General features: G+C 40.1%; 1 protein-coding gene across 5 annotated transcripts in view; it reads left to right on the forward strand.

Annotated features, from left to right (window-relative positions):
* The window catches only part of ZBTB44 (zinc finger and BTB domain containing 44), a 58816-nt gene that overhangs the window by 18063 nt on the left and 25504 nt on the right, over positions 1 to 15249 (forward strand). For 2 of the 5 annotated variants that reach the window (XM_063355126.1, XM_063355122.1), the window contains exons 2-5: positions 698 to 1767; positions 6437 to 6521; positions 12077 to 12240; positions 14580 to 14880. In XM_063355126.1, coding sequence (XP_063211196.1) covers positions 750 to 1767; positions 6437 to 6521; positions 12077 to 12240; positions 14580 to 14880 — 1568 coding nt within the window. In that variant the 5' untranslated portion in view covers positions 698 to 749. The remainder of the gene's footprint in view (positions 1 to 697; positions 1768 to 6436; positions 6522 to 12076; positions 12241 to 14579; positions 14881 to 15249) is intronic. The other 3 variants (XM_063355123.1, XM_063355124.1, XM_063355125.1) reach the window with 3 other exon arrangements.

The raw sequence follows: 15249 nt of genomic DNA on the forward strand, positions 1-15249 counted from the left end.
AGGTTTATAATCCATTGTGTTTTGGAAGGAATTTTCAATAACTTCTCATCCTAGTCCAAACCCATTTATTAAAAGCAGCTTTAGGCAATCAGTACCTGCACTACAGCAGGAAAGCAGAGCTATTGGCAACTGTTATTTTATGTTTACTAGCTTGAACTCTGAAAATTCGTGCTCTCGTTTCTCTAAAGCTTTTCTGATATTAAATACCTTCTCTGGGAGATTTGCTTGCTCCTGCACGCTCGTAAGTGAACCCAAGCTAATGTCTTTTCCACTTAAAAGAAACATTCGACAAAGTCTGTGAGGTTTAAGAACCGTGAGCAATAGTTTCCTGAGCCCAGAAAATAAAAATACAGGTTTCTTGCACGGATGATAGTTTCAAAAATGCTTTCTTTTTAGTATTACAGACATTTGTTTTTCTCTAAACGGTGTTAGGAATTTGTTTTGAGTGGGCAGTAGCAGAAATGTTGAAGATGGTATTAGTGATAGATTGCAAATAATTTCATCTGCGGCTTTGAAAATTATAAGCAGGTAATTGCATTTCTGTAGAGCTCATTGCACAGTCTGGATCCTAGAAAAACCTGACCCTAGAGGATTCGGCTGAATTTTCTTCATACGGAGTCTTATAATCATGAAGCCACTTCGCTTTTGCTTTCAGGGACATGCTTTCAGAAAATGACAGTTTTCCTCTTTGTTGCAGGATACCTGTGATCTCTCGTATGTGGAAAGAACGCTAGCAGAAAAGTGAAAAAATGGGTGTTAAAACATTCACTCATAATTCCCCTGCTCACAGTCAGGAGATGCTGGGAAAGCTGAACATGCTCCGCAACGATGGACATTTTTGTGATATCACCATCCGCGTCCAGGACAAAATCTTCAGGGCGCACAAGGTGGTTTTGGCGGCCTGCAGCGACTTCTTCCGTTCCAAACTCGTCGGCCAAGCAGAAGATGAGAGCAAGAGCGTGTTAGACCTGCACCATGTGACAGTGACTGGTTTTATACCTCTCCTGGAATATGCTTACACAGCAACGCTATCTATTAATACAGAAAACATTATCGATGTGTTGGCTGCAGCCAGCTACATGCAGATGTTCAGTGTTGCTAGCACGTGCTCAGAATTCATGAAGTCCAGCATTTTATGGAATACGCCCAACAGCCAGCAAGAGAAGGTGCTGGATGCAGGACAGGAGAACAGTGCAAACTGCAATTTTACTTCTCGAGACGGCAGCCTTTCTCCAGTTTCTTCTGAGTGCAGTGTAGTGGAAAGAACCATTCCTGTTTGCCGAGAGTCGCGAAGAAAGCGCAAAAGCTACATCGTTATGTCTCCTGAGAGCCCCCTTAAGTGTAACACACAAACAAGTTCCCCCCAAGTGCTGAATCCTTCAACTTCTTACCCGGAGTCCAGAAATCAGCCCGTGGACTCGTCCTTAGCTTTTCCCTGGACTTTTCCTTTTGGGATTGATCGAAGACTTCAGTCTGAGAAGGTGAAGCAGGCAGAGAACTCTAGGACTTTGGAAATGCCTGGGCCCTCCGAGTCCAACAGAAGAATTGCAGATTACGTGACTTGTGAGAGCACAAAAGCCAGTTCTCCCCTTGTGATCGAAGAAGACGTGCGTGTCAAAGTGGAAAGGCTAAGCGATGAGGAGGTTCACGAGGAAGTATCGCAGCCTGTTAGCGCATCCCAGAGCTCTCTGAGCGATCAACAGACAGTGCCAGGAAGCGAGCAAGTGCAGGAAGATCTCCTGATCAGCCCGCAGTCTTCCTCTATAGGTATGACCATTTCTGGGGTTAGATATATGTACAAATTGGCATGTGCGCACTTGTGATTTTACTGGAGGAAATAAGCTTCATGTTTTTTCATCCTTTGCTTTTGTGAAACTGCCTTTTTTTTTCCTCCTGTTTTATGAAATGTTACATATAAACCCCGATGGGGGGGCAGGACTTGGAGCTCTTTAAATAACTTTGCAGAAGGCAGCTAAGAAAGGTAAGCCTGTTGGTAGACCTCCTTATTCAGGAGAGGTTGATAACCCCTTTTTGCCCCTAGTTGCTTGACTGGGGAAGATAATTCTGTTTTCAGTAGTGTCAAAAGACACGATCTCCGCTGAGCTGCAACACCAAATCTGAAAGACTTGTGGCTGTAGCCACAGAGGGATAGAACGGTACTTTGCATCAGACATAAAATCTTGTATAATCATGACAGAGAGCCTTTGTAAGAGGATTTGCAGTGGTGGAACACTGTCATCTTAATGCCCCAGACGAAAACAAAACCACACAGTCATAATATTGAGAATCTTTCCATTTCTCGGGGATTTGGTTCTCAAGTTGCCTCTTCAAATACTGCCAATTGCAGAGAGAAACCTTTTTTCCATGAAAGACAATTCGAAGCCAGTTTTGGGTTCTTCTAGCAAGCTGTTGTGTATTAATAGCTAATACTTAAAGGTTACTGTAGCAATCCTTTTTTTCCTCTTTGCACAGAATGCATCGAATGGCTTTTAGTATGCCAGAAGATAGGGGCTTTGCAGTATTTCTAGTTTAATTACCAAATTTGTGCCTAAGTCAGCTATTTTGCTTTCAGTTAAGTGGCTTGACCTCGGTGGAGTTTGTTTACTGAAAGATTTTTAATAAAGCCTGTTTTGTTCGAAGACCGTAAGAATGGCAAAGGTAGTGGTCTGCTTCATTCAAATAATGTATACATGAAAGGCTGTTTCAGTTAATTAAATAAATAAACGACAACAAAGTAAATAAATGTAGTCTAGTAGCCTGCATTATTTGTTTTGTTTGGTCAGCGTAACACTGTGCCTTATCTGAAGAAAGTGAGTGTTAGATCAGTCTGACCATTTCAGTATTGCAATATATAATCAATGTCGTTAAACTATTCAGGTAATACTCACTAAAAAGAAATGAAAATATTTTCCATTTATCCCATCCTTCCAGACTTTATGTTGTTGGTTTTGTTCGTTGGTTTGTATAGCTCATGTGTTGATATTTTAGATTGGTACTGCTTTTTCCAAATGAAAATGTTTTATTTACTGGAGACAAGGCTGTTTACCTTTTCTGAGAAACAGACTTAATATCTTAATATAACTTAATATAACTCTTTGCCAAAACAGTGCATAGATTAAAAACTAAAAGAAACAATTTCTTTGCTGGGTAGTCTCCAGGAAAAATGGTTCTCGTTCAAGAACGGGTTTAGTTTGACTCAGTTTTTGACGCATAGGAGGAACTTTGGAAAGGCCTTGCCGGGGCCATGTGATAAGAGATGCAAATTATTTCATCAATGTAATTGTACCATCACAGACAAAATAGAACGAGTAGAAATAATGGTTAGGGAAAATTATAAATAGCATATCAAGTGAAAGGAGGGGGTTTTACCAACTGTAAATATCATGTTGAAGCAGCTTAAAAGAACAAACCGGGTGTAAACTCTAGATTCCCGGTGAGTAGCATATGATCTATGGAAATTTTCAGAGGACATCTCTTGAGTTAGAAATATCAGAAAAATTGCATACTCAAAAGTGGCTTGAATGAATTGGGACGTGAGAATAGGACTGAATTGTAGAGGAAGAGGTGCCACTGAGTGCTATAAAGTCTCCTTTTCTAAGAGAATCTTAGTGTTAAACAAAAAATACTTCAAAACATATTCCAATGACCAGGCACCTTACTGCATTCCGTTCTTGCTTGAGCCAGTTTCCTCATCTGTGAAGCGATTTCTGTTGACAAGCGACTTTGCACAGCTATCTTCAAAAGTTATCTGTTTAGAAGCCATGTCATGTTTTTGGGAAAGTTTTACATTTTTTTTGTCCTATTCTAGGATTTGTACCACTGAGGTCCCATACCTGACCATTTATATGGCATGGGCAGAGGGTCTTAGGCTTTAGTGATTATGTTTAAACTCAAATGTCTATCGTTGAGGATGTTAGTACAGCAAGCTCTTCTTAAAATGGCTACAGAGAGAAGAAAAATGTGCTAGGCCAAAGTCTTCAAAGCACAAATCTGTTCTTTGGCATTGAATATGTTTGAATTAATATTTAGTGGTATTTGCATAACATTGTTAACTATCCTCAGAATAGTTTTTATTCGCATTTTCCCATAAAGAGAAACAGTGCTCTTGCTTTTTAGCACAGTTCACATGTACCTAATATATGATAAGGCACGCTTTGTAGCTAGAAAGCACGTTTTACATCCCAAAGATGTATGTCCTTATGCAATAATATAAGAAGAGTAAATGGAGGCAGCACGATATGTTAAAGTGCAGCTTTCTGCTCCCTGAACATATTTTCCTCCTATAATTGCATATATTTATCTCAGTGTTTTATAGCGCGTTTATAAAAGCATTCCTACCTCTCTTCCTGATATTGCAAAAACCTCTTATTCACTCTTTGGGCAATTTCAAGAATTGTTCATTTGCAATTTATTATATTTGGAAGCACTTTATAATACGGAAGGAGACGTGAAGCAGGGCCTTGGTAAATAAGTCATTATGGTTACAACAATAGCTATGTCTGAGAAGATATTTTCATAACTTATTAACACTGTTTCCATTTGAGAGGTGAGGGTATAAAATTAAATCGAAGAGCAATTTGGCTTATTTTTCAGTGGACTTTCGGTTAAGTATTTCAGGAGAAAGAAGGATACATCAAAATGGGATTAACTTTTGTAACTTTATAGATTGCGTAGTCGCTGAAGTTCCCAAACATAGTTTGTCAGCTCATAACAAAATTATAAATTTTGATTCTGGTAGTGTTATTTGGAAACTGCTAGAGATGCAAGTTTCTTCCCACCACTGGCCCCATAACATGGGGTCACGTTAAGACAGTAATCTTTCACTTCAGTAAGGATTTTAAGAACACACTGTCCTTTATAGGGACAGCCTTTTTTGGAGACAGTACTCTCATTCCTTTTGACAATAGAAGCACATTTTCTACTTCTCTTCCCATGTCTTTGTTCCTTCTATTTGTTTTTCTGTTTTGTCTGGCGTTTGTTGTTGTAGACCTAATGACACTGGATTTTCCTAGTGTGCTTTAGAGAAGAGTTCCCAAATTCAGATTGCTCATGTAGCATCTTCTTAGAAAAGAGAATTATTTTTGCCATAGCAGCAAGAGCAGCTCCTACCACTGTCCTAAGCTGTGCTCTTTCTCAGGCTGTAGGTGTAGAGAGAGAAATGTCTTTCCCCCGTCAGTTGTCATCTCACATGGATTCAGTGGTAGAGACCCAAAGGCTGCTTGGCTGTTCAGAAAAGTTCAAGCCGTGCTTAATATTCCATCTGAACAGAGGGAAAAGGGGGCAAGATGTAATTACCACTTCCAAGTGACTATCGTGCTACTAATCATACATAGGTCATGATTTGGGAGCCCCTGTTTTGGAGAGGAATGACGGCAATTCTGACCCTTCTGAAATTTGGCGGAGTTCAGTCCTTCATTTTTATCATCTCCGGTTGCACCCATAGACTCCACCAGAGGAAAAGGAGGAATGTGAGAAGATCCAGTCTGCTCTCTGCACTCAGCTTAAAGAGGGAACAAAACATGGTTTATCTAAATGGTAACATTTTACCAAACCGGAGGATTTTTTTTTATCACGGGGTATGATTGGCAGGGGGTGTGCACCAGTTCTTAGAATTGTTTTAGTACTGTACTGTCAGCTTCCCTCCCTGTGTTGGTGATATCAGGCCAAAATAGCCTTGATTAATATGCCTGAACAAGGATTGAACGCCAAACGCCAAGTGGTGACGAGGGAGACCCATCTGAGCAACAGCCACATCAGGAGAATAAAGTGATAGTTTTGCTTTAATGCTGCATTTACCTTAGATTCTGTTCCTGAAACCCACTTGAGCTACATTTGCTTGACTGTTGGGACACTAACCAAAGCTCTGGAATGGTTTTGTGTATACATTTCTCTTACAAACAGATGTTTGGTCTCTTTTGTGCTGCATTTCTGATTTCTCAGAGGGCTCTTCCTGTCTCAGCGTCTTATCAATAAATGAAGGCATTATCAATGAATATATATGTGGAAGATTTGGAACACAAAAGCAGCGTAGCGTAGCAGGATTGAACTCTTTATTGCTTAACAAGTCTTGAAAATTGTTGAAATAGTCCCTTTAGGTGAAGGTAACATTTATGCTTTACAATGTTAGTACTGGATGTGTTTTGACAACTCTGGCTGTATTTAACATAGATTCTTTCCATTTTCTAGGTGTGCCAAATATTTGCCCTTTATTGAGTTGTCCATTTACTGGATACTCTGTGCTGAGAAGAAGGTGATTTGGAACACGTTGCTTCTGGGTTTTCTAAATGATTTTCCCAAGGCAATTTTTGTATCTTATCACCCAGGAAGCAGTGTCTCTCAGAGATTTGGGAAAGCAAGCTGTATATGTATTTACCTGCCTCGCCAACCCTTTTTGAACACTTATTTGCATTAAATTGCCCTTTTTTTCTTTGCCTAGGCTCAATAGATGAGGGGGTTACGGAGGGACTACCCACACTCCAAAGTACCTCTGGCACTAACGCTCATGCAGATGATGATGATCGGTATGTACCAATGTAGTGTGCAAAGTGTTCTGCAGCAAGTGCTGTGCTGTAATTGACCTACCCAGCCTTCATCCCAGAACGTTTAGTTGTTCGTACATCTACTTCTGTGCGTTGATCAAAGTACAATCAGTGCCTGAAGGATCAGATGCTTTAGAAGAATGTAGGTGGTGAAAGTCAGAATTTGCTTACTTGGTGCTTTTCATTTCCTGCCTATTTCCAGGCAACACTGGTGAAGAAAGATAGTCATGGTTTTGCTGTTTCTTCATCACTGCTCTTTATTAATAAATAATAATGAAAAAATCTTTACTGTGAAACAGGTGTGGTAGTTGCATGCATGCTAAAGCTGACATAAAGCCACAAAAGCAACAAAACGAAAAGAGTCTTGGCTTCACGAGACATCACTGTTGCCATAAACCACAGAGCAGGCAGAGCAGCCGTAAATCTTTTCTCCCAAACTTTCTGCCTGTAGCTTCTTACCAAGATGCTGCGTGTCACTTAGTGTAAATATTTAGCGGTCTTTTGCTGCGCTGGGATGCGTGATTTATCAAGGGAATCCCTTATAAGGGAAAGCTGGCAGAGAAGGCAGCACTCAAATGGGTCTGGCTGAATATGTATCATAGTTCTGTTAGAGCAAACTGATGTACCTGCAAGTGGCGTACAAGAGTATGCACAACTGGTTTGACTTTTATTCCTTTGCTTTTGTGGTACGTGTCAAGTATGGCGTATAGCTAGCTCTTCCCTTTCTAAGCAAAATTTTTAAAGTATTGACAAGCTGGCTTTTGCATAGTCTTTTGTTAGACAAGTGGATCTGAGGAAGAAGTGTGAACCTTTGGGAGTTGTTCCAGAAACTGTGTCAAGTGAAACTCCCCATAGAGATAACTATCAAGAGCTGCATTTTCATAGCTCATAAAATCTTTCCTGCCATTTCCGTCTAAAACCTGTCCCATTGTGGGATTAAATCTGAAGGGAAAATAACCGCCTAGATAAGATTTTTTGTATGACACAGAAGATTTTATCTGTCTGCTAACAAACCCCACCATAAAAATAATACCCAGCACTTCGAGTTCGAATTGATAGTCGGAGCACATGTTGCATTAGAACTAGTCCAGGTTTTTAAAGCTATAATTCTAAAGTCAAGTGGCATACATATTTTCAGCAGTGGATTAAATCAGAAATTTCCTATAAAATTGCAGAGCTTCAGTACAAACTGCATAGAAAATTCCAAATGTATAAAATCCTTTTAACATGCTGAAAATTCGCACTAAAAGATCTGTTCCGTGAAGAGAAGGAAAGAATATTTGCCTTAGTTTATGCCCAAGTTTGAAAATAATTAGTCTCAGAGTAACAGAAGCATCAGCAAAATGAAGTAGAATTTGCACATTGTTTATATAAACAGTAAGGGAACTAATAGTTATGGGAATTTATGAAAACTTCAGACTCCAGAACTAAAATTTTCTACCAAGTGATTTATTTTATAAATTCAAGTGAAAGTGCCAAGGTTGTACTTATTCCGTGAATCAGTTAAATATGGAAAATGGTGCTTTCAAGTCCTAAGAGGTTTTCTATCACATGCGTGTGTGAATATGCCTGTCAGGTCGGGACAGTGCATTCTGTGACAGCCCTTCAAGCACTGGACTTTTGAATTCCCATTTCAAGCTCAAGACGGGGACATCAGCAAATAAATAAAAATTCCCTGTGCAGCAATTTGGGCACACAGTTTTGAGTGCATAAAATGAGATAATACAGGATTCTAAATCAAATCAGACATTCAACTCTAGCTGAATCAAATGAAAACTTGGTTAATAAATCGTACGGATGGAGAAAGTTTTTCCCTTGCATCTTGTTTGGTATTTTCCTTAATTCATCTTTAGTTTAAGTCCAGGTTGTACGTTGCTTTATTAGTAGAGATTTTCAAAACGTCAAGATCAGTTGTGAGTGGACAATGCAAATTTATATGGAAAAGTATGTACTTGAGTATGTATTTATCATATTTCTATTCGTAAAACAGAGCAAAAGGCTGTTCCATCTGAAGGTCTTGCAGTATGTCATCCTTATCACTGTCGAAAGAATCATAAATATCTCAAAATTTAGGATATCTTATCTCTTGAGTTTCTGTGTTAAACAATTAACATAATTAATTGATCCTCCTCCATAATCAGTGTTTCATAAACAGCAGGTCACGTGTAATTGTTGTCAGCTTAATAGGTACACTGGAGTATTAAAACTACTGTTTCACAGTGAAGTTTGATATGTTCTTTCTCTGATATTTCGCTTTTCTAGCATAGATCCGTAATTCAGGCATGGCTGGTTTAGCAGTTAGTCTCTGTCTCAGTTTGTGGCTGCATTTAAAAAGGAGTCGCAAAGGCTCAATTACAGAAGATCTCTGATCCAATATAACGAGAACCTCCACTTCTCTCAAATAATTGTTATTTACAAATAGAGAACATTTCTAGGCTCACTGAGCATTCTGGCATTCACATTTGTCAGAGTTTAGTTCTACGTAGTTAAATATGTTTATAATCTCGTGGTGAAAAGAAGAAAAAATTGCAAGTAGAATACTTCAGCGTTACAGTGAAAACATTTTAAACCTATCTCTGTTACAGAAATTCTCTGAGATGTTAGGCAAATCTCAACTGTTAAATGCCACATTTATCACAAATTGCAAGTCATGAACAATTGAGTAGATACGGGGGAAACGAAGCAGGGGAGGGAAAATGTAATTGTGTTTCAAATGTAATTTCTTCATTGTGCTAAGGTCGGCAGTTGTGTCACCAATAGGTATTTCAGCCTGCTTGCAGTGTAAGGACGGAAAAAGACGTGCCAGTCACTGGTCGCTGGAGAGCCTCCTGATTCACATTTTATCTGCTTTAACCAGCCTTTCTCATCAGGAAGCTTTTATGTAGGAAAACCCCCAAACTTTATTTTAGATTTCTTCTAGGGAGATTGTCCCCATAGCGCTTCTCCTTTCTGTTTCCATTGCGGAGAAGCTGGCACCAGTATAGGCGTTAGGGATGAGCTAGCCTGAGAAATCTGGAAACAAAAGGAGAGCTGTGGCTTCTAATTTCTGCCCTAGTTTGAGCATCTCCCTAGAAAGCCGTGGGAGCACGATGCACTTTTGCCTCTTCCCTATCCCCTAACCCAGAAATGAGGGAGGAAGGACCTAAGAAACATGTTACAGAAGATGAGGTTCTCTATAAAGCCAGTTCAATGTTGTATAAAAACAAGTGTCATTATTATTTGAGCACACTAGATGGGTTTATCTATGTGTGCACCTAAGAGCAGGAGTTCTTGCTGTCCAGCCAGTTGTCCCCTTGTCACCCCTGCCTTGCAGCTGTCACTTCTGTTGCACGTAGCTGTGAAAATTTTCATTGTGAATTCTCCGGTCAGCTGAGCGCAAGGAAAGCTTTTCTGAAGGGATTTGCCCCTTAGCCAGACTGCGTGTGTGACATTTGTCAAATACCACGTGAGGGGCAAGTTGTCCATCCTGGGCCCAAATCAGTTTGACTATTTGATTATTATGCTATTATGGCAGCTGGACTGTTATGCCTTATGCTTTTTTTTTTCCAGTGTTGTTCTTTTTTTTTAAAATTACTTTTTTTTTTTTTTTTTGATAACAGACGTGTCTGTTGGTCTGTGTTGATGGAGTTTTCATTAGAAAAGTGGAAAGTGTATGGTCATACCAACTCCAGAGACAAAACTAATGTTTCCACATCTGAGTAGAGTGAAACCCGTTCTTCCTCTAGTGATCAACTCGCAAAGGAACAGGACTGCCAGAGATTGTCAGAAATGTGCTTCGACATATCAGAACCTATGTTTAAAAATACCCTCCTTTATTTGAAGTGCATTTGATGAGCCGTCAGTTGGCCGGTTTAGACCCATAAGTGGCAGCGAACTACATTCCACCAGGCCCAGGATATGAGCTGGGAACTTCCCTCTTGCCAATATTCCCTTTAGCAAAGATCAACAAGTCTGTCAGCATCTGTCTTTTCCACCGCTCTCTAGGACCCTACTGTGTATAAAAAGAAGTGAAGGACAATAAAATTTCTTCCTTAGAGCAAATATTATTCCAGTTCCATGTGAGACTAGAAATCCTTATTGGTTTTACAGACTGATTGATACTAACCTCCTGCAGGAAGCTCTTTTCTTGTGTATATCGAGAGATGCCCGGTGCTCTCTCTCTCTCCAGATAAATTTTACAACTGGAACTTTTACCACTGAGACCTATCATTGTACTCAGAATTCAGATACCCAATTCTCACAGTTGTACTGGCATCCATTTCCAGAGCAGGTAAAGGCAATTAAGGTGTTGATTGTAAAGAGATGATCCTAGTTCTTGTCCTCCTGTGCTGATCTGGTCTGTGGGTTTTTGTATGATGTGCAGGAAAATGTATTTGTGCAAAGTGCACATTTCATTCCCCTGAGCGCTGGAAGTCCACAAATTCAGGCTGACCTTGAAACCAGCAATCTGGGCTCAAGACGGAAGCAGACCAGCAAAAGGATCTGTTCAGTAGGGAGACTTTCTGACTGTGTGCAACAGGCAACATCATTGTACTTTCTTCTCAATACATTTCAGACGTTACACTTTAGTAAAACTAAAATTGCCTTGTCCTGGCCACGGAATGTTCAGGGTCAGAGCAGTTCCCTGGTGCCAGTGACATCTGATCTGCCATCAGGCTGTGAGCAAGCTGAAATGTCTATTTCAACAAAAAATATAGACCTTAATTCTCAGGAAAGGGAAACCCCAGGTAAGTACAAACTCCTATTGTTGCTATGTTTGTACCAGCAGGTTTGTTTTTATTTCACCGTGCCCTTCAGCAAAGCAAGTTCCTCGCCAGAGGACTTGGATTGTAACTCTGTAGTTCCCCTAAACAGTTTGCAGTTAGAGGCTATGTAGGAGCAATTAGTCAGTTTTAAATAAATTACTTTGAAAGTTAAATTGTTCCTTTATTGTACTCTGTGTGCTGTTTTTTAAATACAGCGCTTGAGCTATTCTCATAGAGATGATTGAATCAGACAAGGAGCAAGTATTGATCAACTCGATTAATTTTTGAAACTTAGAAATATGTAATTGTAAATACTAATGTTTGTTCATTGAACTTGGATTGAAATGAAAATGAATCGGCTTTAATTTAATTCATAAATATTGAAGCTGCAAAATACTCCTTTGCTTTCCAGTTTGCTCAGTTCTTTAAATTCTTCCTCGGGGACTGTTTGCTGATGGTAAATCATCGATATGCTTGACAAAATGCCCATGCCTGGAAAATAAAGTTCAGTTTGCAGCTGCTGCTCAGACCCGTTGCCCAAAGAAACAGAGGTTGTTCTCTGGTTTCGTTCAGAAGTGCAAAGTCAATGAATATAAGACTTCAGATGGAGGTCAGACGCATTGCTATAGAGGCAGAGATTTCCAGCATAAATACAGAGCTAAAGAGAAATGCGAAAGGCCAGTCTTTTTCATCCTTTCACACAAATGTGTTCAAGGGTCGTATTTCCACGGGCCAGACTTCTTATTTTTTACCTCTAGCTTGCTTGTAAATGAGTGAATTTTTTCTTTGTAGTTTGGAGAACGTTCAGTATCCCTACCAACTCTACATTGCTCCTTCTACCAGCAGCACAGAGAGACCCAGCCCAAATGGTCCAGACAGACCTTTTCAGTGTCCAACCTGCGGGGTCCGGTTCACTCGCATTCAGAACTTAAAACAACACATGCTTATCCACTCAGGTAAGAAACATTACCGTTTCCAAGAATTTCTAGACTCTCAGAGGTTTGCTTACTGTGCAGCAAATACAATAACGCAATTCTTTTTTAATCACCTGCCAAGCACTTGAGAATTGATTTCAGAAAGATTGGGTAGAGGTATGTCTCATTGAATGCTTGTTTTGATACTTCAAATCCGACTGATAGCTCTACTCACGGATGATTAGCGTTTGTATGGACTGAAAAAAATCCGATTGCCTGAAACGCATCAGAATAAGTCATTGTCGTGATAAAGATTTGAGATGAAATAAAGTATACTTTGCGCTTTTTGTTGAACTGATGCAGATTGAAATTCTTCCTCTTACATGTTGTAACTGTCTGCTGTGTTTTAGAGGAGACTTGCAGCCATGAGAAAATACTATCTGTCTTATGTCTTTGCATTGAGGAACATTGTATGCCTTTGGATCTCAGAATTTTTGGAGGGATTGCAGGACAACTGAATTGGTTTGATAATCAATTTAGCTACTGCAGATAGTATAGGTAGCAAAAGGTTTGTGTGAATGCCTCCTCTGAGCCTTGATCTCCGAATTGTTCCGTTCATTCTGATTTCTAACCTAAGTATGAACTCCGAATGTCTTTGCTATCAGTGTTTTTCAAGACTTGTCAGCATTACCTGGCAGTAGTGTTGACGTTTTGGTGAAAGAAGGGAATATTGAAGAGTTTATTGCACTTGAGCGCTAAGCCTCATGCTTTAGCATCTTCTGGTTCGGGCTTGACTCTCACCTGCACACAGATGCTGTACCATTTTTCGGCAGAGCAACCGCAGTTCTAAAGGTGTCATTTTTTCACTGTCAGCAGTTATTTGTCAATTCCTTTCAAGCAAAATGACCATACTACATTTAGGACAACAGTAATAATAAGCGTCTAATACTTAAAACAGCAGACTTTGGGGGCATATTAGGTGCGAAATTATCCCAAGCCGGTTGCTAATGTCTTCATTGACAGCAGGCAGACAGGCTTCAGTAAAGCACCTCTGGCTAACCCGTCAACTGGCAAGCCCTGGGCAAAGTTGGGAGAGATCTGAATAGCTGTTTTAAGAGTAATTAGCATGCAAAAGAAACTCTCAAAACTTGTAAACGTTGAAAGTGTTTTCACATAAGCAAAATGGCTGAAGAGATTTTCCTCAAACTATCAGAGGAAATAGATGCCCTTGGACAGTAGGAAAGCACGAAAGGCTTTAGCTTCGCAAGACAATATTCTAGTATATTAACTTGTTTTCACATGCTTAACGAGAAGTTTTGGTGTAACCTTAACTACAGCTTTCCTTGTATAAAAGCCCTAATTAAAAGTTCAGCTCCCGCTTTGAACGTAAGGAAAGCAGAGTGAAAGACCGGTGGAATTAACAGCCTGGGCTGATGCACATTCAGCCTTTTGAAAAAAACCTTTTTTATTCCTTGACAGCCCTATTATGAATAGAGCTCCATATTCCAGATTCTTGGCCTCCTGTTTGGATTTCCACACTTTCTGGAGTTCAGACTTTTTATTAAATCTTAGCCTTTTGGTGATTCAGTCTTTTATGTTGTAATAGTTCTGTCTGGGTGTGATTACATACCCTCAGCCACTGCAACGTGTTGCAGGGCTTGTACGTTTTAGGGTTTTATTATCGCCTGTAATAAATGAAAAATGAACTAGTAACGGAACTCCTAGATTAATATGAGAAAAAATGAGCGGCACAAACCTAAACGGTCTGAGAGAGCTGTCTGTCATGCAAAGTTGCTGAAGATTCTTGTACGGAAAGATTCCCACGCAATATAAAGGCTGCTACTTCACCCTTTTATCACCATTCCTGCTGCATTACAGGGCCATCCTTGTGCACACAGTCCCCCTGCCAGAACACTTCTCTGAGGCCAAAGGCAGCCCGAAAAAGACATTGCAATTAAGGGCAGTCTGATAATTGCATTGTTGGGAACCAGTCTGGCACAAGAATCTCCTGAGATCAAAAGAGTTCAAAGACGGTTTGAGATGGCTGCTGCATCGGATACTTTTTGGCTGTGGCTCAGGGTTTTAGCCATAGTATAATCCGTGGAGGTTTATGTTCATTTTAAACTGTGGGGAAGAAGACGCGTAAGCGTTGCGGACAGGTCGCATCGTGATGAAATTTGTTGGCAGTTGGTTCTGAGAAAGCATAGCTCTGTGATAATTGTTCCTGCCATTTTAAAGTTAACCAGAGAGTTTCTTTCTAAACCAGCGCTTTGCTGTGACTGGCCGCAGCTGCTGTCCTTTTGCTGTTAGAAATCTGGAAGGATTTTGCCAGTGACCTCATCGCAAAAGGTGAATGTTTTTTTTTGCTCTCTCTTCCGCAGGCATTAAACCATTTCAGTGTGACCGCTGTGGGAAAAAGTTCACCCGAGCTTACTCGCTAAAGATGCATCGCCTGAAGCACGAAGGTAAACGCTGTTTCCGGTGCCAGATATGTAGTGCCACTTTCACTTCCTTCGGGGAATATAAACACCACATGCGGGTTTCCCGGCATATTATCCGCAAGCCTCGGATTTACGAGTGCAAAACATGTGGCGCCATGTTCACCAACTCTGGAAATTTAATCGTTCACCTGAGGAGCTTGAACCATGAAGCGTCAGAGCTAGCAAACTACTTCCAGAGCAGGTGAGGTGCACAGCAAAAACCTAACAGGGAAACTTGCTTTTTTTTTTTTTCCTTTTTCTTTTTTTTTTTTTTTTTTTTCCTAAATCATCTTTTCCTGCTTTCAGGGCAGCCTGCTGTGCCTCTCCTCAGGTTGCCAGCTAATTCCAGTCACATTCATTCTTGCGCCACTATCTGTTATATCTGATCTGTCTTACAGCATCTAAGCTATATAGGAGGGCACTGAAGAATCGAGTGATATGCAGAAGCTGCTTCTGGGCTACTTAATTTCTCTTTTCAGTAGTATCTATGGACAGGCTAATGGTGTTAAGCCATAGCATGCTATACTATAGTATCTGTGGAGTTCTGTAAATGATTTGCTATTCAAATTCT

This window comes from Chroicocephalus ridibundus, chromosome 18 (assembly GCF_963924245.1).
Source record: "Chroicocephalus ridibundus chromosome 18, bChrRid1.1, whole genome shotgun sequence".
NCBI lineage: Eukaryota > Metazoa > Chordata > Aves > Charadriiformes > Laridae > Chroicocephalus > Chroicocephalus ridibundus.